Source organism: Canis aureus, chromosome 17 (assembly GCF_053574225.1).
Source record: "Canis aureus isolate CA01 chromosome 17, VMU_Caureus_v.1.0, whole genome shotgun sequence".
NCBI lineage: Eukaryota > Metazoa > Chordata > Mammalia > Carnivora > Canidae > Canis > Canis aureus.
Window position 1 is genome coordinate 994,536 of NC_135627.1, and position 27,166 is coordinate 1,021,701.

The 27,166-nt window shown below is 56.3% G+C and overlaps 1 protein-coding gene across 8 annotated transcripts in view; it reads right to left on the minus strand.

Moving 5' to 3' along the window:
* Window positions 1-8,666: 8,666 nt before the first annotated feature.
* The window catches only part of ATP11A (ATPase phospholipid transporting 11A), a 128,475-nt gene continuing 109,975 nt past the window's right edge, over window positions 8,667-27,166 (minus strand). For 2 of the 8 annotated variants that reach the window (XM_077854919.1, XM_077854912.1), the window contains 6 exons: window positions 25,643-25,778; window positions 25,173-25,196; window positions 20,087-20,152; window positions 19,327-19,430; window positions 17,588-17,753; window positions 8,667-12,760 (listed from right to left, as the gene is read on the minus strand). In XM_077854919.1, the coding sequence (XP_077711045.1) occupies window positions 12,653-12,760; window positions 17,588-17,753; window positions 19,327-19,430; window positions 20,087-20,152; window positions 25,173-25,196; window positions 25,643-25,778 (604 nt within the window). In that variant the 3' untranslated portion in view covers window positions 8,667-12,652. Of the gene's footprint in view, window positions 12,761-13,773; window positions 13,877-15,935; window positions 16,023-17,587; window positions 17,754-19,326; window positions 19,431-20,086; window positions 20,153-25,172; window positions 25,197-25,642; window positions 25,779-27,166 lie in introns of all 8 variants that reach the window. The other 6 variants (XM_077854914.1, XM_077854913.1, XM_077854916.1 and 3 more) reach the window with 6 other exon arrangements.

The following is a 27,166-nucleotide window of genomic DNA, read 5'->3' on the forward strand; positions in this document are numbered from 1 at the left end:
GGGGAATGTGCCACAGACAGGTGATGTGAGCCCAGAGCCCACGGACACAGTGCCACCGGGCCCCTTCCAGCGGCCTCCCCAGCCGACAGCGCCGCCAGACTCCGCCGGCCCCGCATAGCTTCCTGTAAGCTGGTGCTTGGCCCACAGCTGCCTCTGTGCGTGTTTCGGTGAAAGGCTGACCCCCGTGTTCTACTGCCCTGTCCAAGGGATGAGGCCGCCAAACATCCCTGGGGCCGCAGCGCCACCGTCACCTGCGCCCGCGTCCCCAGCCCAGCAAGCCTCCCGCCTGCCAGCTCATTCTCAGGAGCAAACACAAAAGTAGAAATGGAGCAAACGCTTGTAACTACGTCTCCTGGAGACTGGAGCCCCTTAAAATAATACCACGTCATCTCAGTGGGGTCTCCGCGCTTGCTGTGGGTCGTAGAGGTCCAGGCCAGCTTGTTTGCAGGTACACACACCCCGGGGGCCTCAGCCCCAACGGCAGGATCCTCCCACGTTACAGAAGTTAAGCAGCCTGGCTGCGGAGGCCTCTCCTTTGCCGTGACCGTGAGCTCACCTGGACTTGCCCACACGATGCTTTCCCAGGTAAACGACCCGTTTATAGTTCAAGACGGCAGTGCGAAGCCTGAAGCTCAGAAAGGGAGTCGTCTGCAAGATGCTGGTGCGCGCCCGTGAACACGGCGGGCAGGCAGGTGGGGCGGGGAGACGGTGCTGGGCACAGCCGGGGTTCCAGCTGCGCAAAATCCTCCCCGACCCACCAGGGACTGTCAGGTGCACCTTGATCCCCTGGGGTCGGCCTCCTTCTAGCTTCCTGCAAGTTCTGTGAGAAAACTCTGCCTCTACCACTCTGAAGAAGGGTTGCCCTGAGCCAGCCCCCGGCTGGGGGCCCTATGTTACAGCAGCTCTCTGCACAACATGTGAGGCAGCTGGGGCAGCCATCACCCCCATTTCACGTAAGGTGAAACTGAGGCCCACAGAGGCACAGGGAGGCCCTGGGCCTGCACCCAGGAGCATGGGCTGTGCCTGGACTGTGATGTCAGGGCCGGGAGGCTCCAGGGCAGCCCACAGGGTGGGGAGCGGGGTCCTGAGGAGTTGAGGGTCCTAAGATAGAGAGGACTCACCGCAGCGAGAGCACTCTCCTCACCACCCACTCATCCCCGGGCTGAGCAGAGGGCATGGTTCCCTGGGGCTGGGGCAGCGCTCTGGACAGCCTGGCCTGTGACCTCGGTCGGGCTGTCACCCATGGATTTGCACAGAACGCCCTCCAGTGCAGCCGCTCCTTCTCCAGGGCCCGCATCCCCTCACCCACCTACCAAGTGGGGTCCCCTGCTTGCCTTTGGGGGCCAGACACTCAGCGGCTGGCAGCCCCCGGGGACACACTGCTCTTTTTGTGGTGACCTTGTGTCTCCCAGCAGCCACATGTCCTGGGGCCTCCCACAGCATCCCCTGCACATCCTGCTGGGCTGTGCTGGTCACCTTAACCCCTTCCTGGTCAGCGCTGTGTGCAGCCTGCTACAGCCAGCACAGGCTTCCGCACCTGCACCCACGTTTCCACACTGTGCTCGCTCAGGAGAAAAGCCTGCTCCTCCCGAGCTCCCTGTTATTTCGTGTCCAGAACTGCTCAGGAGGAACCAAGGGGACGAGGAGCAAGGTGCTGTAGAACAGCCTTGAAGTTAGATGAGAAAGCTGCTCTTAGTTTTAAACTGTGGGGTCTCTCTCCAGTAGCCCTTTGGAAAGGCAAGGGGGCTAGGCTGTGGGCCTCCTGCCTTTCCTGCTGCCCAGCTGGGGGACCAAGGACATAGGACGCAGTAGGGGCCTCCTCCTGCTGCCCCCACACCGCCCTGCCCCTCACCTGTCCCAACACCTGTCCTCACACCTGATGGACCAGCTTGGGATGTGGCTCTTTGGGGTGCAGGGAAGCTGTGGGTGACATCTGTTGCTTGAGATGGCCCCATGGCAATGGGGAGCTCTGCGCCCTCCAGCCGGTGACTGCAGGGCCGCGCCCCCATCTGAAACCACCCACCTCCAGAAGCTCCCCCTGCCCACTTCTGGCCCCCAGCCCTGCACACCTGCCCCACTTGGACAGTCTGCCCATGTCCCTACGCTGCAGGAGCCTTGCTGCCCCTCTGGCCGCCCACCGGGGATAGGGTGGCAGAGGGGGAGGAGGGCCCCAGCTACGTGGGGAAAAGTGGGGGCAAGGACGGGGTGGAGGGGGAGTGGGAGGAGAGTGGAGGGAGGAGAGGCATTTGGGCAGAGGGACATCAGGCCAGAGGGACGAGGAGGGGAGAAACAGGTAAATGTCTGGGGCAGGGGCCAGACCAGGAGGCAGGGGAGGATGGGGGAGGTGGGGGCAGATGCCCCAGCCTGCTCTCAGCACCCCCACAGGTCAGGGCAGGGTCGTGCCAGTCTGCCTGGGATTGCCCGGCGGGGACCCATATCAGGCACCCAAAGGGGACAGGGGCAGGACATGGGGTTCTGGTCTGAGGTGCCCCCACCCCTGGCCTGACTCCAGTTCCTGGCTCATCTGTAAGACGAGGGTCCCACCCTGCCTGGGAGAGTCCTGCTCAAAGCCCCTGGAGGGACTTGTACCTCTGCTTGGCAGCCCCCACCCACGTGAGGCTTCCCCAGCTCCCCAGGCACTTCTCGGGAGAAGGAGCCGTGGCTGCAGGGGTGCTTGCACTCACCCACCCAGGGCATCAGGGTGACCGTAAGGCCGGTGCTGGGGCCTCAGCCGTGTGTGCTGTAGGCCGGGGTGCCTGGCAGCACTGTGCTTCTGGGACCGCAGCGCCGGTGTGGGGCAGGGTATCAGGGCCTGGGCCACAAGCAGAACCAGGGCTCTGGACTTGTTGGCAGCACCAGCTGTCGTCAGGGCCGAGGGCCCGGGGTGGGCAGGAGCTCAGGGCCCCCGCCGAACTCACGCGGGCACAGGGCATCTGGGCATCTACGTGCATCTACCGTGCTGAGGTGGCTCATGAAGACGGCAGCATCCTAAGTGTCCACCGGTGCAGCAGCTCCAGGGCAGCGGAGGCCGCCCCATGTCCACATGAAGCGGGCAGCTTGTTTAAGTCAAACAACAGAGCTATGCCGAGAGGGAGACAAATGTAAACCTGCAAATTGCAGGACAAACCGTCCCTGAGACCCACCGGCCCACGGGGACACAGACCTGCAGGTTGGGTGCCCCGCACGTCCCCCAACCCAGGACCGTCCTCCCCCAGCCGTGGCCCTGGAGCGTCGCAAGCTCCCCGACGGCTGGGCTGCACCCTAGGGCAGCTCCGCGGGACGCCCAGGCTCCTCTGGCCGGGGGTGCGGAGTCGGCGGGTGCCCCGAGTCAGTGCACAGAGGGTCCCCGGCGGCAGGCTGGCTCAGGGAGGAGGGGTTGCTGCGGGGGAATCAGACATCAGACGAAGGAGGGGCTGGTCACCAGCAGTGCCCCAGGAGCCTCTGGGACCAGGGAACCCAGGCTTCCCCTTCTCCCGGGGTCACGGTGCAGCCACGGCACACTGGTTTGTGATGACCAAGGCCATGTTCCCCACGACTGCATCGGAGACTGAGTGGGGGAGTCTCAGGCAGGCTGCTGCCAACAGCAGCTAACGGAGCAGGGCAGGTCCAGAGCGCTCTGCAGGATGTGCAAGCAGATCGCACCGCTGGCGCAGAGAATGAGGGGAAAGCTGCTGCCCTGTGCGGTGACCCCGGGCACGATCAGCGCAGGCTGCAGGCTCGGATCCCACAGCCAGTGGGCAGGGGCTCCGCATGGGGGTGCGCTCCCGCCTAGGATCCAGAACAGTCATGTGTCACCCACACCAGGCAAGCCGCCCCTGGGGAACCGGCCAACCCAGAGCACCTTTCCTTCTCCGTGAAAGCATCCTGCTTTGGTGCGCGGTCCCCAACACAGAGAAAATACAGACACAAAACCCCAAGATTGCTGGGCTGTTCAGAAAGCATTAGGGCTGATTCTCAAGTTGAGGTAATTCAAGAGGAAATGAATTCCCCCAGTACAAAAGCCCGCCCAGATCATCTCAGGTCCCAGCGCCCCTGCTGGTGTCTCTCTCATTACGAGCCGACGAGGCCTTCACGCCTCCCTGTGGCCTTCAGGACTGTCGAAGCCTCCATCGAGGCACCAGGAAATTGCCTGCCCCCCAGGGCTCCGGAAGGTGCGCGGCAGAGTGGAGCAGAGCAGACATACAAAGGGTAGTTTGCAGGCTGCGTCACTGAGTCCCGGGGAGGCCTCATCTGAGACGGGAGATTGCTGGGGTGAGAGCACGTTCTCCACCTACAGCCAAGCTTGTGCTACCAGCAGCCACCTGGGGATTTGGAGGCCTGAGCCCTGGAGCCCTGCAGCCCTGGAGGCCTGGAGGCCTGGAGGCCTGAGCCCTGGGGCCATGGCTTCCCAGCTCTGAGCTCACTAAGCAGGTTTCTCCCCACTGTGCCCATTTCAGTGTCCCCGCCCTCCCACACTTGGCACAGGGTTGGGAGGGGACAAGCAAGGATGTGCCCGCAGTCGGGGGGCCTTCTGGCTGTCCTTCCGGGGCTGCCTGGGGCTTCAGAGAGGTGACCTCGCAGTGGGCCGCAGGGGCATCCTCGTCTCACTCTCGGCCTCCGAGGCAGCAGGGGACCCACCTGGACCCTCAGTACCTCACGTCTATCCCTCGCTTGGGCTGCCCGAACTCAGGCGCCCTCAGGTGTCATTCTTCAGCACCGCCAGCTTCTGTCCTAACGGCAGCCTGTCACGTCCGCTTCTGGATGCCAGTGGCCAGGGCCGGTCGCCCAAGCGTAGCCCCAGCAGCCACCGCAGCCCAGGAGGCCCAGCTCAGCCGGGTGGGTGGGGATCGTCCGGCAGCTGCTGGGTCACCGAGCCCCGCGATCACAGGCACCACAGCAGAGCAAGCCCCCCCCCGCCTGACCCTTGGGAAGTGGGGCGCAGGGGTGTCCCCAGGCCTTCCCACGGGAGTGAGACACAAGAGCCTGGTTTGGGTGGGCTAAGAGCGGGAGCACAGAGACCCCTACTGGAGGGTTTGTCAGGGGTTGCTGAGGGACGCACCCCAGCTGAAGGACAGGGAAGCACCTGTGCCCTCCAGCTGACCATGGAAGGGCTGCCCCTGCCTGCCGGCCAGCTCCACTCCCTTGGAGGACCCAGGGGCCCCAGGGGTGGGTCAGACCTGGGTGCCAGCCCTCTGCATCACAGTGTCTGGCGTCAGATGTCCCGGCGGCATGACCCTGTGCTTCCCTTCCTCCCTCGGGCTCTGTGTACAATGAGCTGCACGTGGGCTGGGCCCTGGGCCACGTGCTTTGCTCCAGGGGAGCCCAGCTTCGTGGGTGCACATGGGTGAGCCCAGGTGTCGCTGCAGGCGGGGATGTGCCCCTAAGCACCCTCGCCTCTCTGCTGCTCGCCTTGCACACACGGCCTCTGCTCGCCCACCCCCCAAGCTGATGAATCTCCCAGTGGGACCCCCGAAACAGGGTCTCATGGGTTGACATGTTGAGGTCCTAACTCCCAGGACCTCAGAATGTGACCTTATTTGGACCCAGGGTCTTTACTGAAGCGATCAAGCTAAAATAACAGACCCTCGCTCCCAACAGGACTGGTGTCCTCATCTTTACAAGGGACATTTGGACACAGACGCATTCACAGGGAGGCCCCACAGGAAGACGAAGCATAGGCTCAAGTGAAGGATGCCACGGACTCCCCGGGCCACCAGACACAGGATGGAGCCGAACAGCCCCCCTGGACTCCTGCTGCTCCATGCTGGCGCCCGAGAGTGCGCACGGCGGGCAGGTGGGAGACCTGCTTCACGTGGCCATTCCATTGAGTACTTGTAGCACCGCTTGACATCCAGGTTTCTGTGCCGCTTGGTTATCTTTCCATGCCATCCTGTCCAGGTGGTCCTGACGCCCTCATCATCGTGTGGCCCGGGGTGGCACAGTCTCTGTGTGACTCACCGGATGTTGTCAGTCAGCACATGGGCCTTTGCTTGCCCTCCTGGGACACAGATGTTTTTTGCTCCACTAGTTGATAAAGATCGAGGAACTGTAATTGTTCACAAAGCATAGCCTAAGCTAATTAAAACATATTTTGCTATTTAACTCTTATTTTGAGACTTTATTTTTTTAAATTTATTATTATTATTTTAAGATTTTATTTATTTATTTATAGAGATACAAAGAGAGAGAGAGAGAGGCAGAGACACAGGCAGAGGGAGAAGCAGGCTCCAAGCAAGGAGCCCGATGTGGGACTTGATCCCGGGTCTCCAGTATCACGCCCTGGGCTGAAGGCAGTGCTAAACCGCTGAGCCACCTGGGCTACCCTGTTTTTATTTTTTATTTTTTTAGAGATTTTATATATTTTGAGACTTTATTTGTAGGTCTTCAAAAAAAATTTTTTTAAAGATTTTATTTGTTTATTCATAAGAGACAGAGAGAGAGAGGCAGAGACACAGGCAGAGGGAGAAGCAGGCTCCATGCAGGGAGCCCGATGTGGGACTTGATCCCCGGGTCTCCAGGATCACACCCTGGGCTGAAGGTGGCTCTAAACCACTGAGCCACCCAAGCATCCTGGTCTTCAAAAATTCTAAGAATGTTAAAACTACCTGAGATTCCCAAGAGGGCGTGTTTGTTCTTAATTATCGTCAAATCGTTTCCCTATCTTTGAATCTTGTAAAAACCAAATAAATAAGAGCATTGATGTGAATTTTTCCAAATTATGATTTTGTGTGACTAGTATTAAAGGCTAATACATATTCTTACTAAGCAATAATCAAGGAATCCATATTTCCTATTAAAGTCTTAAAAAAGATTTCATTTATTTATTCATGAGAGAACCAGAGAAAGAGGCAGAGACAGAGGGAGAAGCAGACCCCCACTGAGCAGGGAGCCTGATGGGAGACCCAATCCCAGGACCCCGGAATCACACCCTGAGCCGAAGGCAGATGCTCAACCACTGAGCCACCCAGGTGTCCCTCTTATTAAAGTTTTACAAAGAAATTAGGATGGCACCTGTCCATGGCCGCTGGTTGTCAGACATGGCTCCCAGCGGGCAGGGATTCCAGTGTCTCGCTGGTGGGTCAACAGAACAAACAAAAATCCCTTATGTGAGGGTAAGCGGTATGTCACCTCCAACAACGTGCTGTGGGGAGTGTAGTGTCGATTTCTCTAGAAGTTGAATGATTTTGTCAGGATCGGCTGGCATTAGCCATGACATCTGTCTACTAATTGGACTGATGTCTTCAGTGTACAAGAAATTCTTCGTCTGACTGATAGTTGGCAGGTTCTCAGATCTCTGCCAGGCCTCCGTCCAGCTGGGTTAGGACAAGTGAGTGCATCTCCATGAGGAGTTAGACATTTACGATTTCATTCAATGTTCCGGGATTATTCCAAGTCCCGGAGTCCTGAAACTGTGCAAAGGTGAGCATTGTCCCTTGGGGAATATATTTAAAAATTTTAGTGGTATCCTCTTAATGCGGGAAATTTGTAAATAATATGTTCTCAAGGCTTTTCCATGAAAAAGGGAGCACATGGGTTGTGGGTTATGTTAGGTTATGACCAAGTAACTGGTGGTGTGCTCCTGGGAACATGGGGGAGGGGTGCTGTGTGCCTGTGAGCCTCTGCCAACGGGCACTCACTGGACGTCAGACGAGGTGAGAGAGATACCCACCCCAGCCGCCAGGCTCCCCCGAGCCGGGTGTAGACACTGGACAGCTAACGACAGACACGAGGCCCTGGGACCCTGGAGTCACCAGGGGCACCTACGTCCCGTTGGTGATTCAGTCTCGTGCTGGCCACTGGTGGTTGGCTGGGGACAGTGACAGCTACCCACTCTGCACATTCCTCAGCACTGTGGGCGCAAGGGCCGGGGATGAGCCCCAAAGTTAGAACTGCACGTGCTGGAGACCTAGGCCTGCCTGACCTGGTCCCTCCCAGAGGTTTGGGGGTCCTGTGAGGTGATGGCATCAGAGCATCAAACACTTGCTCCACCTTTGTCACTCTAATCGGGTCAGAATCCCAGGGTCTGGTATTAGGTTTTGTGGGTTTGAGGTTAGTCCTCAGACAAGGAGCTGGAGGGGCGGCAGCGGGGATCTGGGTGGGGACGGGGATGCATGGAACCAGCCTGCTGTTGACCAGCGGGCGCAGGGGACACCTGGAGGGACCCGTGGATGATGTGGCCCAAGTCTGGACAGGAGGCAAGAAGAGAGATGAGAGTAAGAATGGGGGAGGTGGAAGCTTACACCCCAGGTGGCAAGAGGCCAGTAGAGCTCAGCCAGCAATCCCACGAGGCAGCCCTCCTGCCCTGCATGCCCGGGCCGCGCTGTGGCCTCGGTGAGTGCAGGCACCACCTGGGCATCAGGAGACCCTCAGCACAAACACTTGGGCTGACAGGGCTCACCCTGCAGCTTCCGTCCCGAGACTTGGGCCTAACTGCTGATTATTGTTTTTTCTTTTTTTTTTTTTTAATTTTTTTAATTTTAATTTATTTATGATAGTCACAGAGAGAGAGAGAGAGAGGCAGAGACACAGGCAGAGGGAGAAGCAGGCTCCATGCACTGGGAGCCCGACGTGGGACTCGATCCCGGGTCTCCAGGATCGCGCCCCGGGCCAAAGGCAGGCACCAAACCGCTGCGCCACCCAGGGATCCCTGATTATTGTTCTTATTTATAAAGAAACCAAACCAGACATTTCTTTCATCTTTATTGCAAGCAGATTCAAGTTTCCTGCTTAAATAATCTGCAGAAAAGTCTGATATAATTATCATCGATATTATCTACAGAAATAAAAGTTAAAACCAGTAGCATACAAAATAAACTTTACAGAAATGTAAGATTTGGTTTAATCACAATTTAATTTTTTAAAGTGGGTTAATGAATTATTATCAATCAAACATTACTACCTGGAGACTGATTTATTATCTTAACTGCACCTACTATATTTCATAATTAAAAATAAATTCCAGTATTTATGATGATGACAACTATAGATACCATTCATGTTAAATACATTTTGAAGATTCTTTTATTGCATTACATAATGAATGGACATTTTAAATGGCAATGCACATCATAATTTTAAGTCAGAGACAATATATGCATATTAAAATTCTGTATACTTCGATAAGATAAAAAATAAAGCTATATAAACTGATCTTTAGATTTTTTCTGCAAAAGTAGAATCACACTTTAATACTTCCAACGCATCATCATTAAAGCTTTGTTTATAGACAATATCAGAATGATTCTCACTCCCATTCACCTAACCCTCTAACTTAAAAAAAAAAATGCATTTGCCAACTGACATTTTTCCTGTTTTTAAATGGGAAGTTTCCAAAAGAAATGTAGAAGGCAGGAAACCACACACCGAAATATGACCCAGAGCTGTTACATGAATAATGTGGATTTCAAAGTAAAGTAGGAGGAGTTGCATTAGATTATTACCAGTCAGTGCAACACGGACAAACTTCGTGCTTTTAAAGAAAAAGCCTGGAAAACTCGCTTTAGGCTGCACGGGACACTTGATGTGCAACAATTTGAGGCTAATTAGAACAGCGTGTAGGAGGCATTTCTGTACTTGAAGCTGCAAAATCTCACCAGGCCAAACAACAATTCTATAAACTCGCCAGTGCAGAAGCCGGGCGTGTGGGCCTCCTTTCCTCGGGCAGCCACCGCCCCCATGGGGGTCTGTCTGGTCTGTGTTCACCCTACAGAGTCAAACGCATGGGACTGGCTGATGTGGGTTCTAACCGGAGTTGCCAAGGGGAGGATGGCTTTTCCCCCAGCTGCCCGTGGCAGAGGGCCAGCCAAGGCTCCCAGGTGCAGGCAGAGGCCCCGCAGCTCGGAGGTCCAGACACTGCTCTCTGCCACCTGTCCTAGGGGCGGAGCTGTGGGGGGCGTCAGCCGGGAGGCCTCCCTGAGGAGGCGGCGCTTGTTAGGCAGCGGCCCTGCAGCATCGTCCATCCGTAGCCCCCTTGCACGCCCCGGGCCCGAGGTCCAAGGAGCCTTGTGTTCATGGAGCTCCTGGCAGGGTCCCCTTGGGAAGGAGGCAGGATGCTTGGAGCCCAGGGAGCATGTCTGTGCGCACTGTGTGTGTGTGTGTGCACGTGCGTGCGAGCTTGTGCACGTGCACGTGTGTGGCCCTGAGTGGACATGTTGCTGAAAGCAGGAGACGAGGACCCGGTGAGGACCACCTGTGCTTTATTGGTGACCTGCTCTGAAGGGGATGGATGGTGCGCCGTTCGGAACCAGAAGTTGGGGCCAGTGTGGGAGTTCATTAACGCGGGCAGTCCTGAACAAGATTTCCAAAACTAAGAAAAATGTTTAAAGTTGACAGGACTTGCTTGAAGGTCATTTTAAGGCAAGTAAACAGGAACTAGTGGAGATGAAAGGTGGCACCGGGTCCTATGCACACATCCATCCCAGCGGCTCTTCCGCTCTGCCTCCCGCCCACTGTCCGTGTCCAGGGACCGGGTGCAGTCTCAGGGCATTTCCCAAACCATCTGGTGAAAGCCATCTGGAGCGTGTAAGGGGTTAGTGACTTCCACAATGAGATGCACATTCTCAGAGGTTAAGTAGTGACTGTCTCAGCCCAGGGGAGAGAGGATACCGAACCATCCATCGAGAAGCTTCTATTTTAAGGCCGAAGGATGGAAATAAAAAAAAAAAAAACACAAAAAGCAGATGAAATCTGCAATCAACTATGAAGAGCAAGCAAGCAAAATATTGTGCTCTAAATATGCCTTCAGTGAATCACTGCTGCTGGGAGCACCAAACACAAACAGGGAGAACAAAATCAAATCTGAGACTTCACATTCATTGGATATGGAGACATTCCGCTGGAACTCCCACCAGAATTTAAATGCAAAGTGGCCAAAAGTTAGTCAACTTAAAAAATAAAAGCTTTAAAAAATACTTTAAAAATTAGACGTGGTATGTTAACAAATAAATGAATCAAGAGATAGAAACAGCTATGAAAATACTTCAGTGCAAAGGCAATTTTAAGATTTCTAAAAAAATACATTACAAAGAATTTGTTAACTAAACATACAGAGAATCTGTCCCCCTACAGGTATGACGTGTATACCCATATTAGGTTCTTAAAAACGGCTGTAAAAACACACACAGCATTGTTCGCAGGGTCTAGCGCGGACGGGACGTCCGGGGCGCCACCACACATAGGACGTGGGGACGCGGGGGACGCAGGACGGACTGGACGGAGACCCCGGCGCTCTTCGTCCTTTCTCCTGGTCTTTGGTATGCTGTTTCTACTTCACCTGAACTCATCCCAATTACTCTGTGTACTCAGTTAATTCATCCCCCAGTTCAAATAAATATTTTATAGGCAAAACATGATACAATCAAGCTGTGAAATCTGGACTTTCAAAAATGCCTGGCACCTAGCGACTCCGAAGACAACTCCGTGTCCACGCACCAGCATCCCCGGTCCCAGCAGCGGCCTGGAACCCCACAGTGGGCAAGGGGCCTGCTTGTAGTTGAGCTTCTGGGTGATGCTTTCCTAAAAAGGCATCTATTTCAACATCCAAACTTTGAATCTGACTGAAATGTCTTTGTGGACCATTAAGGCTACATCAAAGAGTTATTTCTAGAAGCAAAGAGCGGTCCAGAGAAGGGATGGGGACTATCAGCACGGCAGCCTTCTGAACGTCTGCCCACCCCACCTGACCCCCTGGACAGTCCATCGCAACATGGCAGAGATCTGACAACGCAAGGTCTGGTCCAGGGCGGCCACCCTGCTTTCGGGATGCAGATGCTGCCTCACCTTCAGACCTGTGTCGGCCTGAAACAGATTCTGGGAGGTGGATGCGGTCCCTGGGGGGACCTTGAAGGGGCCTGATCGGCACAGCCCGGCCAGCAGCCTTCCCCTGGAACCGGTGACACAAGCGCCCCGACAAGAGAACGCGGGGAGGCTCTACTTGTGGGGCATGAGGAAAACCACCTCTGAATGTGTCCTGGGAAGGCTTCAGTGGACAGAGCTGCCAATCATTCACGCACAGTACTTTCTCCTCCACAGGCCAGGGCACGGGAAACACTCAGAGATCCGCACAGGGGACGCTAGCTCCCTTGGAGAGGCAAACTCCCCCTCAGACAGATCCCGACAAGCAGCTTCGCTAGGTGGCAGGTGGGACAGAAGCAGGACAGTCCAGGACGTGGACGGGCTGTGGGAACAGGTGACGCCAGGTTCCAGTCTGGCCAGCTCCAGGAGCACGAGGACCGGAGTGCTGCAGACGAAGCAGCACAGAGGCCCGGCCAGCACGTCCCACAGTGAGGACTGGGCCGCTGTGCTCAGGATTGATGGCGGTGCGGCCAGCCCTGCTCGGGGTGATGGTCACCACCACACGGTGTCCTCCTCTGGTGGCACCTGAGACTAGAGGCCTTGGCCCGGGATGCCCCGGGCTGTGTGCGCCCTTCCTTGCAGCCCAACTGAAGCCCAAGGGAGGCCGTGTGGGACCCCCAGACCCAGGAGAGGCGGCGCGCCAGCCGTGTGCTCCAGACAAGTCCGGTTGTTCTTGTGCCTCCCCGGGGGGTGTGGAGAAGTACACGTGCGCGGCTCTCAGAGGCTTGGACTGGCGGCCCGTCCGCCAGCAGTGCCCGTGGGGCGCAGGACTGGGAGGTGATAGCTGTGCGGGAGACCCTTGAGGGAGGCCACGTCAGCGTCACCTGTTTTGTGTGCGGGCCTGGAACATGGCCCAGGGGCTGGGGCTCTGTGGACAGGCCAGGAGGGTGAGTTCTGGGAGGTGGTCGTGGCCGCACGTGCATGTGCTCTGTTGGAGAACAGAAAGGATAGCGTCAGTCCCAGGACCCCGTCCCCCTACCAGGAACCCTGCCTACCCTGCTCTGACGCTGCCTGTGGGGACTCCCGTTCCAGACACAGGCCGGGCTTGTGTGTCCCATATGACTGAGAATATGGAACCAGCGTGCTGACCGCGTTCTGGCTACGAACAGCTACCCTGCTTGGTTGGCTCCACCGTCAGGTACACCCGAGGTGAGTCACTGTAAAGCCTGTGCCAGAGGGACAGAGACTGCCTGGGGACCGAGACTGGGGCCCAGGGTCTCCTCCACGCACACAAACATGGTCTGTGTGGGTTCTCAGGGCCCAAGGAGGCCAGCAACCTCGCCTAGACATTGTTAAATTTACCAGGCAGCAGGGATGGGGGCAGCAGTGCAGGAGAAACTGGTCTTCCAGGGATTACCGTCCTCAGGCACACCTGCTCCTGGACAAGAAGGCAGGTGTGCCTGTCGTGCCTTGAAGCCCAGCTCAGGGTGCTTCGTGCATGTGGCTGCATTTCCACACCTTTCTGGGGCAGACACGGCTCCACGTGTCGGCTGATGGACAACGGAGGACCTGGGCCAGACGTCTGCCTGGGTGTATTCAATGTGAATTGTGCAATATCCCACTTTTTCACAATTTGGTCTTTCCTGATACACCTTTAAGAGGAAGCTCCTTCCAGGACCACAGCTGAGGCATGAGCTTTGTTCCACAGACTAACCACAGGGCACGCAGGGTGAGTGGCCTCCCATAAATGCATGTGGAAAGACGCTGGCCATGGCACATGTGAGTATGTGCGTGCTGTACACAGCCACAGGCAGCCCAGCCATGCTCAGGTCACTTACCTGGGAGAAATACACATGTGTGCGTAAAAAGTGTTTGTTTTTCATCATGAACCTTTGTTACCAAAATGGCACAGCACAGCAAAACTTTGGAGGAAAAATGGACAGTTTGGAAGGATCACAGCACACCCAGGAGGCCTGCCAGCAGTGTGGCAGACACTGTTACCTATCCTTGGCTAATGGCGCCTCGGCCGCGGCAAGAGGTCCTTCAGAAGTGGCCCGTCCATGCTCGGCGCAGCAGCGACCGATGCTTTGAGTTTCGTGCTCTGCTGCAAGGTGAGGAAAAATACTGAGAGGGGCTGCGCCTGGCCCCCAAAGCACTTCCCGTTGGAGAGTGTGACCCTGCCTCACAGCCGGGCATGGGGCCTGAGCCAGCAGTGCGTGTCCCCTGGACGTCCATGTGAGCTGGGGGCAGTGGGATGGGCACAGGCTCTCCATGTGGGCGCTGCCAGGGAAGGAGCTGGTCTTCCTAACTGCCCTTCACGTGACAAAGACCGAGGGTCAGGACAGGGCACGGAGAGGAGAACAGGGCAGGCCCGGGCAGTGGGCTGAGGGCCCGTGGGCAGCTCAGCAGGAAGGGCCAGACTGGCTGCTCCCACGCAGCTTCCTCAGTGCTTACCCCCGGGGGAGGAACTGCACCTGCCTGTCCCTCTGCCCCCGTCCGCCGCCCCGACTCCTGTTGGACACATGAGTCCCACCCAAGGCTAGACCCCCGAGAGGTGTGGGTGTCACAGTGCCGCAGGTCAATGCGGCCAGGCATCCCAATGCTGGCTTTCTAGTCAAACGTATTAGGGTCTCGGTCACCAGGAAGAGGGAATTTTAAGAGGTGAAGAAGTATGAAGTGTGAGATGCAGGATGTCTCCTGACGAGGGGAAGGATGAACTAATCGGGGCATGGGCTAACCCAGCTGAATGCGTGTGCAAGTACGTACACGTAGGTTACGTAGGCAAACACATAAAACCTGTGGTGCCTGTGACGTTTTTGATTTTAGCAGAACAGGTGGAAGGAAATGCCATCCACATAAAGGAAGACTGGTCCAGGTCTATTCCTCCAAAGCTTTGCAGGTGTCTGGGTGGGTTCCCAGAAGCACAAGCGCCCGCCCGTGTGCATACCACGTGCTCTGGCCGGTGCAGGTGTGGCCGTGGATGCTGCAGCCGCCCAGCACCAGCCTGCCCCAAGCAGCCAGAGGCGGCTGTGAGAGCAACTCATAGCAAACCTCATCCGTCAAGAGGGCAGTCATGTATTTCTAGCCCAGAGTTGGCAAGATTTAATCCATCTCATAAGCACATCCTATGACTTATGGTGCTCCTTCTAATACGTGCATCCCAAACGTTTCCAAGTATGTACGTAGTGAGATGGAATCATGTCATTTATTCTAGCAAGTTCTGATGGCACCAGAGTAGAAAAATTTTGATTGTTGATAATTACCAGAAGTTAAAAAATGTACCATCCTGTTAGTTAAAAAAACAGTATTTGAACTTGAGGATGAACAGTCATTTAAATAAAACAACCTTTTCTTACTGGGATATTTTCCAATGAACTCAGCTGCACCAGGAAACACATATTTTCAAAGCATCTCTGATATGAAGCCTCCGTGAATGTGGCATTCAGACACATGGACAAACAGACGAGAAACGGGCAAAGCCATCCCTGGGCAGATGTGCCCCTACAATCTTGGCTACTCGTGGGCACACTGAGTCCCGGCAGCTGCCACAGATGTGGCCCCGTGCTGCCAAGAAATAAGCCAACACTACCGTGTACAGCAAAGTAGAGGCTTTTCCTTAAAACAGATTTTTTTTTTTAAAAAGTTAAAAGAAAATTCGAAAAACTACTTGGCCCAAACACATCTCTCTGTCTCTGTCCCTGGTCGGAGTGGCTCAGCCCGAGCCCTCTCTTTTCTGCAAGGCCCTCTGGAGGGCCTCAGTCTCCCTGTCCGTGGAATGGGTGCATGAGTGAGGAGGTCCTGCTGTCCACGCGCCACGGGCTGCAGAGAGGGTGTGGTGCTGAGACGACTCGGCTCACGTAGGCTCCAGCAACTTGGGAGGGGCCGCACCCACACCTGCGTGCAAGGGCCGCTGGTAGCCACTGGCCAGTGTGCAGCCCTAAGCGCTGGCCAGGGGCGTGGGGACCTGGCCCCTCCCGTGGACACAGAGCACAGGCCACAGCCTGGGCAGCCCTCAGACCCAGGTCGCCCCAGGAGCTCCTGACACATGCACATCCGGGACAGCAGAGGCCAGCCCGGGAGCAGAGGGGGATGGCTCTCAGCGAGCAGGCGGCCCTCTCTTCCTGCGACTGTAACCCCACCGCCAAACGACAGAAAAGCATCACCTTGTTCCGTTAGAAACTCAGACTGCTGGAGGTCTGAGAGAGCATAAAGATGGTGGACTGCTCGACAGAAAGGCACTGGTTCTTAGTCTGCAGTCCCAGAGGGGCCGAGGGGCCATGCGCGCCGCGAGACAAGTGGGGGCGGTTAGTGGACAGACAGGTGAGACAAGGGAAGGAGGAAGGAAGAGAGAAACAAGTTAAGGCGGTCCGAGCCCAATCGCAGGAACCTCCCTCGAGCATCCCGTCACCGTGAAGCAAACCAGGAGTGGGTCTCTGCCCGGAACAACCCGGCCCCCCGGGCGGAAACCCTCCTCGGACTCCTCCTTCCCCACACACCCCCTTCCCCGGATGCCCCGTTCCCTGCTTCGCAGGATGCCCCGTTCCCTGGATGCCCCCTTTCCTGGACACCCCTTCCAGGACACCCCCTCCTGGATGCCTGCTACCCTGGATGCCCCCCTCCCCGGGCGCCCCCTCCTGGATGCCCCCTCACTGGACGCCCCCTCCCAGAAGCCCGTATCCCTGGATGCCCCCTCCGGGACAACCCCTCCTGGAGGGCCTCTCCTCCTCACGGCCATCCACACTTGTCATAAGGCAGTGTCGCTCGAGAGCTCAGAGCACAGGCATCCACGCACACTCCTGCGCTCTGCCAGGCTGACTACGAACACGTGGGCTCAAGCTGGGAACCACCAGGGAGGGATGGGGCGCTATGCCCAATGTTATAAACTAGACCGAGGCTTCAGAGGAAGTTCGCCCACCCTGATCCCCTTCAATCCCTGAATTGGGTGGAGGAGGGGCACACGGTGCTGGGACCTCACTCGCTGCAAACCCCATGGGGGCCTAGCTCTTTCCCATCCATCCCAGAGGCCGGCCAACTGCACTTGGAGCCTGAGTGCTGGGGCCATCTGAGCTTCCAGAGCTTTCCCCTGGCCCTAGAGGGCATGGATCATCCGCCCACCTGCAGGCCCACCTGTGTTCCACAGGGAAGACATGCACCTGCAGGGAGAGTCCTGCTCTGCCTTCTGCATACTTGGCAGGACCCTCCCTTCTTTTATGAAGGCTCTGCACCTCCCCGAGATCTTGGGGTGAGGGGTGAGGGAGTGTGCCCTCCCTGAGAACACGAGCAGCCCAGAGTGGTTCTGGGAAGCTCCGAGTGACATCTGCTGCTGTTCGTCAGCCAGGGTGGGCGTTCTGCACAGGTCACTGCTCTCCCGAACCCAGAACTCACTCGCCTGTTGGCCTCAGTGGGGATGGTGGAAAGTGTGGGACCCTAGTGCTCACCAGAATTCCCAGAGTCAGTGCCAGTGTTTTAGCCACATCCCCCACACCCGAGACTTGGGCAACTTTGCCTTCAAGGTAATTAATTTAAAACACTTTTTCAGAGTCTCAAAAGAAGAATTTGCCTTCTGAGCTGGCTGAGTCCTTGTCTGCCCATCTTTTCCTATTTCGGCTGACTAGCTTCTGGGTCACCCTGCACCTCACCTGGGTTCATGCTTAAAATCCTCCGCGGCATTGTGAGGACTCATCACGTTGCCAAGCACAAACCTCTCCTGCTTTCCCTACAGTGACCACAGCGCTTGTTCTGGCTGGGCTCCAGGGCATGCACACAGCCCCCCCTTCCTTCCCCCATGGGCCCACCCCCGTGGCCCCGCCTGTACCTGGACTCTCTCTGTGGCGCTGGGCCACAGCTGCCTACACAGGACTTTCTTGAGAACGTCAGGAAGGAGGCTGACAGTGATGAGGAGGATGATGACCAGCCAGGCTGGGCCGCTGGACAACATCTGGATGAACACATAGTACATCCTTTGATAATTGAGGAATGGCCTAGAAAACAACAGATGGGCAGGTCGGTGGTCACCCAGGGGACGCCAAAACCCGGGCCCATCTTTGCACCTGTTCCCGGAGATTTTACCACTGTCACCGACCCTCAGGGCACTTGGCCCATGTGCGCTAACTACTCGTGAGCAGGGGGCGCAGGGCTGTAAGCAGTGGGGGAAGGAGGCAGGAATTCCACAAATCAGCCCTAAGACAGGGGAAGTCCTCTGGAGATTTCAGGACAGCACAAAATGTCTTTAAAGCATGAAAATTGGTGATTTTTTTTTTTTTTTTTTTTTTTTTGTATCCCGGAATCATAACCTGAGCACTGGCTATTAACACGCAGAGGACGGCACAGGTTCTGATCAGCAGGGCTGGTTAACCCGGGATTCAGACTGTAAAAAAAGCCATTTTCCTATGAAAATAGCACAAATGGTCTCCCACCCAGGCAAACCTATAATTCAAGAAAATATCTACACTAGGACCCATGAGAGGAGCTGGGAGGGACCAGTGGTGAACGCCAGGCCCGGGGGCTGGGCTCACAGGTTTTCAGGATGAACTGTGGGCCCTCGGGGATCAAGGCTGGAAACCACCTAGCTCAGCACCTACAGGTCCCAGAGAGCGTGCAGTGCACAGCGCTGGCACTAGAGGTCAGAGAAGCTCGGAGAGGTGGGGCGGGCAGCCCGCTGCGGGGAGACCACACGGGGGAAGACGTTTCTGGCCAGCATGCTCCATGGGCGGCACTCCCAGGTCCCAGCTGCATCCCAGGAAACACTCTGCCTCACAGGGAGGTGGGGCGCACACAGGAGAATTACAGAAAATGCAGTATGTGCTGTAATGGGAGCAGGGACGAAAGCTTAGGCAACCGGGTGACAAGGTGGGACTGCCCTGACTGCGCAGGGGCTCAAGGGAAGCCCAAGGAGGGCGCTGACGCATGGGGTTCTGAAGGATACATAAGAGCTCACAGGGTCGGCTAGTCTGAAAGGATGTCTGGGCAGAAGGAACAGCAACGAGCCAAGGTATGGCAATAAGAGCACCAGGAGAGATGCCACACACAGCCACTCCTCGCTCCTAACAGGGGCCACCAACCCAGCACCATGGGTTTATTGTCCTGTTCACGTCTCACTCAGGTTTGTTTTTAACCTGGCAGCCACGGCAATCTCTCTACAGAGCACTGGGACTCGGCTGCCCCTCTGCTGAGCGTCCTGGGTGGTCTTTGGGCCAGCCCTGCCGGTGTTCCCATGACACCTGCTCACCACTGCCGCAGCACGGGAGGCTGGACTCAACACGCCAGACACACATATAACCTGGGACCCACCCCGGGAGGCAGCCAGGACACCCGAGATGAGCAGGCCGGCCCCCTCCCAGGCCCTGGGTTAAAGGTCTCCTCTGACCTGCAATAAAGGAGGTCCCTGGAGCCTGGGCACCCACTCTCCCACGTTCCAGCCTCATCACGTGCCACTCAGCGTTGCTCCCCCACAGAGAACGTGGGTCCTGCCTTGCCGCAGGAACGAGGTCGTGCGGGATGCACGCTGGGGCTCTGGAAGCAAGCTCCGCAGGACTGAGTACCCCGAGCTCCTACCAGATAATCCCTCCCCAGAGGAGGGAGAAGACGATGTAGAACAGCAGCGACCCCCAGATGACAAAGTGGTTTATCCACGTCCAGTAGTGCGTGTCGAGCGCCAGCTGAAACACAGACATGGGCGGTGAGGTGGGCTGGAAGGGGCCGCGGTAGCAAGGACTGAAAGCCAAGGAGAAGAGAGGCAAACGGACAGACCACCCTGGCTCCCCAGCGGCCAAAGCGCCCACACAAACCTGCTGAGGAAGGGAACCTGAGGTTCCCCCGGAGAGAAGGCACCGCCCACACATCCCAGGGACACGCCTGGAGCGTCTCCCACACGCGGAGAACCCAGTGGAGCAGCTACCTTGTCAGCTGCCTTCCCACCGAGGATGCACACTGAACACGGACCCTGGTTTGACTGCGACAAGACATGACTTCCCCCAGGACGTTCACTGACTATTTGTGTGTGTGTGGGGGGGGGGGCTGCTCGCTGTTTAAAAGAATTTGAATCTGACTCGTTTCCAATAAAAAGCTCATTCCCTCATTTACCTTCTGTGTAATTCTAGTTCACAGAGCAGGTGGCCTGGTGTAGGGCTGGGGGGGCCTCGGGGGGTGCGGACCTAGGGAGGGTGGGCCCGGGGTGTGGGGCTTGGGGGGGCTGCATCCTGAGGGGCTGCGGGCCTGGGGGTGTCCAGCCTGTGCCCAGTTGATGACAGACGGGGTGGCGCGCCCACAGTGGTTGGCTGGGCCGTAAGGAGGAATGTCTGTGGCAGGAACTCACCTTCAGTGTCACTGTAAATACCATCACGGTGAACACCAGCGTCCCAAACGTCCAGTTTCCAAAGATCTGTAGGGAAAAGAGTCCAGAGTCTCCACTTAATACACACAGTTCCCCCTGCACGTTCGAAACAGGACTGTCTCACCATGCTCCGTGCCAGAAGCCCAGACCCCACACACACAGGGACCAAGTTTGTCACTGACAGAAGCCAGGGCCAGGCCAGCAGCTCAGGGAAGGGCTCAGAGCCTGTCCTGCTAGGCCCTGGATGCCGGCCCCTCCACACTCAACAGACAGTGTCTCAACAAGGCAGACGGCGGGGACAGAGTCCCCAGGAGCTGGAGCGTGGTGCGCACAGGGCGGCTGCAGCTCTGCAGCTCTGCGGCCTTGTGTTCACATGGGAGGGACACGGCCCCGCTCCCTGCTCTGCCCTCCTGCAGGCTTCAGAGTGAATTCAGGAGGGCTGGCTACTGTCCTCCAAACTCAAACACCTGCCCGCCCTGAGAACCAACCACCAGCCGCTGGTGGGCGGGAGAGCATGACCACGTCATGACCATGTCACCAACCAGGATCACAGGGTGAGGGGAACTGGAGGCAGGCCCGCAGGCGAGTGCTGGCCTCCAGCCCCCAGCCCCCAGGGGGACATGCCCACCTGCTGGGGGGGGGGGTGCTGGGGGCAGCGAGACTCTGCGTGGCACCGCGAAGCTGCACTAGTAAAAACACAGGCTCAAACCACAAAAACAAGACATTTCTCAACTACAGACACAGACACAGAAAGCAAAATACTGACTTTCTCATCGGGGAAAAACCAGTCCTTGGGGGATTTTAGTCCACGGGAGCTATTCTCCTTGAGATTTCTGCAGAATCCCCTAAGCACAGCCTCCTCCTGGTGTACGGGGACCAAGCCTCTTAGAAAATGCACCTACGACTTCTTTGAAAGAAAGCAGCCCTAGTTCACAAAGAATTAAAAAGCTGGAACACCACGGCTTTGTGTGTGGTGACTTCAACACAGGACGAATCTACATGTGGCTCCGGGGGCACAGTTACTGGGCCTCTGCACACGTCCGGGGAGGCAGGAAGCTCCCTGTAGGACCTTGAACTGCCGCGAGGACTTCCTGTGGCACACGGGCCCCCACAGACCCCCCACTGACCCCCACTGACCCCCACTGACACCTGCCCATCCCTGGGAGCAAAACGAGCTTCTGACACTGACACACGGGGGGCTTCCTGGAGGCGACTCTGCCTCTGGGGACACCCGCAAAGTCCCAAGATGGTGCTGGTGGCTGCATTGGGGAGGGAGTTCCTGGCATCTCGCGGCTGGGGCTGGGTGTGCTAACCGCTCAGGGCGGCCCCATGAAAGCCTGCAACTTTCCAGCCCTAACAGGCAGTAATGCCCAGGGAAGGAACTCTGGTCAGGAAGTGCTGTCTTGTCAATGTTAACTTTGGGGGCAGGAAAAATGTTAAACTCTGGGACCGGGTGCAGCTGGCAGCAGCCTGTGAAAGTGCTCGGCCAGCAGGGTGTCAGGACACAACACTGCATTTGTTTTTGCTGGAAGCCGATGTTTGCAGACAAAAGGACAGGGTGAGCCACAGCAGGTTGGGGCAGCCTGCAGCCCAGACCCCGAGTGGGCCTGTCACGGGGGCCTGGCGGGAGGCCTGCCTCCTGCTCTTCCTGACACCGTGAGCCTGTGGTCACCACCCAACAGGGCAGGGAGCATGGAAACACTTCTGAAGCATCAGATGACAGCAAACTGCAGAAGCGTGAGGGTGCACAGCAGGGGCACAGGGGTGCACCAACAGTATCGTGAGCTGGCAGATCCGTAGACTTGGTGACTAGCAGACCCGGGGAGAGGTCTCCTGACGCCTCGCCAGCAGCGCACGTGGGCCTCGGCTGCAATGGTTACAGGCACGCAGCAGAAGCGCACAGCTGTGTCGACTCCAGAACGGAGAGGTTGCGAGCCCTGGTGCTGCCCTGGGCAGGCAGTTCCTGACCCGCTGGAGTTAGGCCCCAGCTCCACACCCGGCTGGAGGCCCAATGGAAATCACTGCGCTTAACTCTGGGAACAAGCATCCCTTGAATGCAGCTTCCCACTAGCCTCTCAAGGGCTCTCGAACCCAGCTCCACATAGGTTTGGGGCGGGGGGAGTCACAAAATGTACTGTACACCTTTCTGGAGGAAAGCGTTTCTGGAATGTACCTTTCAACTAGCTTCTCACGTAAGGGAGTTAGAACCTATTTTCTCAGCAGTGGTGGAGGCGCAAAGGGAAAGCAGTCTACTTATCTCTGCAAACACCCTCCTAATGTCTTTATTTGCTGCAGGTAGAAGGCTCACTGCTAGTATTACTGAAGTTGTTTACCATGATTTCTTTGGATTGGGGGAGAGAGGTGGGAGGCAGGATGCCCCCCCAAGTCAGCTGTCCCCCTCTGTGCTAGGCTGTCCAGAGGGTTTGCTCCCTGTGTGCCATCCGTCCCGCCCCAGGAGGAGGCCTGGCCTGGTGTCCTACGGGAGCACTCCCCTCCACACAGACTTCCAGGGACTTTCCAGCCTCTGTCGGGGACACGAACACCTAGCAAGCACCCACGAGCCCCAGGAACCCCCCCCAACCGGGCCTCTGTTCTCCAGGAGCATCTTGTAGGAAAGTGTTCTGCTCACAAAAGCCCTCACACCCAACCAACTTTATTTTCACGTGTGAAAATATTCCACAACAGACATAACTGTGTTTTCTCAAGATCCCGGCCATAAAAATCCCGTCCATGCTCCCTTCACACAGACTCCCTATTTCTAGGGTGTGTGCGGTCACCATCTGGCCTCTGTGTCAGCCGACTTCTGTTACCACACGTGCCAGCCCCGTCCAGAGCTGAACCTGCTGCTCCATGAGAGTGAGGAACGGTCTCAGTGCTCTAGTTTGCGGCAGCAGGAGAAATAACGTTGGCTTTGGCTCTTGTGTCTGCGTAGAACATGTTCCTACCAAGAAGTGATGGTGAGCATCCCCTGACACCCCACGTGACCTACGAACACTCCTACGGGATGATGTAGATCTCAAGGAGTCCTCACCTCCCCATGGTCGATGGGATGGGGCTTCTGAACGTCATGCCCCGAAATGCTTCTGGCCAGGAAGGGTGGTTGGACAGAATGGACGGGCATTGACTCCTGCTGTGCATGCACCAGGGGCACCGTCAGCCGCCGGAGACTGGCCCTCAATGTACCCGGGTTACTACAGAGCCAGGCTACAGTGCCATCCTAGTTTTGTGGGCCATCTCACCTTAGCACCAAAGCCGATGAGAATGTAAGAAAACCATCCTGATGAGAAAGGCTCCATGTGGAGTTGTGGGGGGCCCTGGAGTCAGAACAGCAGACATTTAACCTTGGCCTTTCCTTGCATGGAGTGGCTTTGGGCTGTCCCAGCCTCTGGGGGCTCCTGTCCCCTCAGATACGGGAGGGAAATGTGCTCCCTCAAGACCGCGGGTGCTGTGGTTCCTCCTCACTCGCTCTCACAGTGCTGGTTTTCAGGCTCTCCGCCGTCTACTGCAGGAAACTTTGCCTCTCAAACACGTCACTGTGGGCAAACACCTCACACTACAGGCCCTACTTGGTACCAACTGACCTGCGCACTAGGGCACAGTATTGCTGGGCTACTGAGCAGCCTGTGGTGGTAATGAGGATAAGCGCTGGGCCACAGGTCAGGGTTCAGGTACCCTGCAGGCTCCAGGCGTCCTATGGAAACAGGCCAGTCAGGAGGAGAGCAGAAGGCACCCAGGAACAGGCAGGAACTCCTGCAAGGTACCACTGCCCCCTGACCCTCATCAGCATGAGGAGCAGCTGGAGGGGGCTTGGCCAGGAGCATGTCAGGGCTCCAGGGGTTTGAGCACGAGGAGGAGACACTTGCCCAGGCCTCATGAGGGACCAGCACTGCAAGGCCACACCGTGCCTGCCCTGGGCACGACCACGTCCAGGGTGCACAGGCACACACATATTTTCGTGCATATCCATTCCCACTGAAACTGTGTCCTAGGGATGCTCGGGAGGTACCGGTCACTTTGCTAAGTTCTATTGAGACGGAGGCAACTAAGGAGCGGAATAAAATAGTACCATCAATTTTACACAAAACCCCTGAGTTTGAGTGCCCGAGAGTGTACAGTCCTTAATCTGTATAGTCCTTAATCTGTACAGTCCTTAATCTGTCTGAACTCAGGCCCAGGTGAGGAGCCTTTCGCGGTACTGACAGTTGACCTCGGTCTAGACGTCCCAGCTCTGGAGACACAAAATCTTAGTTCTTCCCAAGGTACATGCAGGACAGAAGTCCCGTGGATGCCCTGCAGGAGCACAGTCCCTGCCAGCGTCCAGGGGTTACCCAGGTGAACAAAGACAAAGAACGAATCCTAGAAAAATGTCAAGCTTAAAAGAAAAAAAAAAAGGTCAAGCTTTAAAAAAAGTCCAATGAAATGTTTAAAACGTTTTTCAAGATCAATTTAGGAAAAGTTGATTTAAGTTACAATGAAAGAGCAGCACCTTTTAGTAATGAGAGGAAAGAAAAAACTTGCCACTCGCCAGTGAATAGTCCGCCCACCTGGCAGGGAGAGTGTGCTCCCGAGAGACAGAAGGAGGACTCAGCAGGAGGAGAGGCCCTCATGCGGCGCAGGGAGCTTCTACCCACAGATCACCTCCTGCACGCGCCAGCAGTGCTGGGTCAGCGCGGCTGCTAAACCCAGGCACCTGAGCATCCCCCATGTGCACCTGCTATTCCTGACCTGCGCCCAACACTTGGTGCTGCGTCTCCACTGGGCATCCCGTACCTGGGACGGTGCTTGCATGGAAGTTTAAGGGACGTTTAAATATATCAAATCCACTTAAACACCACCACTTCCTCGGCTGGCCAGCCTGACACAGAAACTGAGAGAAGAAACAGCAAGTACAAAACCAGATGCAGACATACTCGTCTAATGCAGCGCTGGCCCCGCGTGGGGGCCGGCGGCAGCCCACAGGTTTCTACCGACAAAGCACACAGAAGTCGCCACAAGTGAAAATATTTCGAGAAATATTTTATTTTTAATGCACTTCAAAACATAAAGGACAAACCCACAGTTTTCTTACCATGTGTGTGTTGGTGGTCATTATCTGAGAGTGGGGAGGGAGGCCAGTGGCAAAAAGACAAAAGCAAGATACGAATAAACAACCCCCAGAGATTATGCAAACGACCAGAGGGCTGACTGGCTATCAGCCAACTACAAATCTACTCCTTGCAAAGACAACAGATACTTAAGGTAAGTATGTAAAAAAATGCTACAATGTGTTAAATATGAAATTAATTCCCATAAGAAATAGGCTATGCCAGAGTGATGGGCATAGCTGGAGGAGCAGCTAGTGGTGGACGGGCTCCCACAAGCCTGTAGCTCTCAAGAGGGGTATTCCCTGGGGAGCAGAGCCACACAGAGCACAGCACTTACAGGTGCCCGCGGCCCCCAGGGGTTGACGCCCACATACCAGGCCGCACAGGCCCCCCTGCCCCGTGCCCGATGGGGACCTGGAGCAGCCCAGCCAACAAGATGTGGTTCCACACTAACCTGTCCATTGCTGGTCACCGTCGTGTTTTCAAACATGAAATAAGCACCAAAGAAGAATACCAGAGCATCAAATACTCCTAAGAATGTCCAGTAAATGAACACACGCCAGCGGAGTAGAGCGTTCTTAGCAATATCTCTGTGTAAGCAAATAGGTGAGATTGCAGGTCAGTAAAACCAAATCCCCAAGGTGACCAGGCCGTCTCCAAGCCCTGCAGTGACCATCTGTCCAGGAAATCCCTTTGGCCACTGTGCTACCCTAGGCTGCAGAGCCCACTGGCTGTGAAAGTGGGCAATGGAGAATCGGGCCTTGTACCCAGGACCCAGGGTCTGTCTGCAGGGGGCCACCCTGCCTGCGCAGGTGTGGCTCCCCTCCTCTGCTTAATGCCCTCTGCACCTGCACTGGGGCTGGCCCTGATCTCATAGCCTTCTGGGGGAATCCCAGCAGGCTCCTCCCCATGCCATCACATGGAATGTGTCCCCATGTCACACACTGCATGTGCTCTGGCCGCCTACCCTATGGCCACCTGCTGGACACCCCTCGTCCCTTCACCCCATGCTCTGCCTGGCTCCACCAAGGCCTTGGGGCAGCCACGGTACAGAAGCAGAGCCAGAGGACAGTGAACAGAGCAAACATGCTACAATGGCACAGGGACCACATGGACAACATCCCCATGGGATCAAAGGTGAAGGGCAGACAATGGGTTCGGTTCCCTCCCTCCAGGGTGACACGGATGTGCCTAAGGCAGACAGACGCTCACATGTCTGCTTGTGAATGGATCAGGACACAAGGCCCATGGACCTTCTCGCGTCACGCAAACTGTGGGTGTCAGCCTCCGGGCATAGCTCCCGCTGCGACTCGTATAGCTGTTAGCCCACAGGAGGCCAACCCTGATGGTATACGGTGAGCTCCACGCTTGCTTTACTGCCCACCGCAATCATGCGGGGCTCCAGGGCTCCCAGACACAATGCCGTGGCCAACGCTCTGACGAAGGCCATGACGCTGGCTAGCAGTCTGCAGTGTGTGGGTGCAGGACCCCCCCCGCCCCCAGTAAGTGCTGGATGATACTGGTGCTCATGTCCGGGGGGCACCGCTCAACCCTCCATGGGACATTGTCAGGCAGTAACCACCAGGGAAACCGGGTAAGTACTCACAGAATCTGTGCATTCTTAAAACTACACACGCATCTAACATCTGATATGAGGAATTTACTCTAAAAAGCCACAAAAACAGTTAACATACTGAATCTGCCAGCAATCTTGGAGTACACTCCAATACAGCAGAAAAACACTTTTTCCCAATTGTTAGAAAACACTTTTTGGCAAAAAAGAGCGCTATGACATCAGATCTACTAACTTTCCTTTTTATCTCATGGAAGGGAATGTATTTGGCTTTAAAGGATAATGGAGGCTACAAACCACTGGAGTCACCGGGATGGAAGCTCTGATCCCAGGTCCTCCTCTAACTACTAAAAAGCCTGTTAGATACAAACTGGCTGACAGGCTCATTTCAAATCCTCGCTCTAA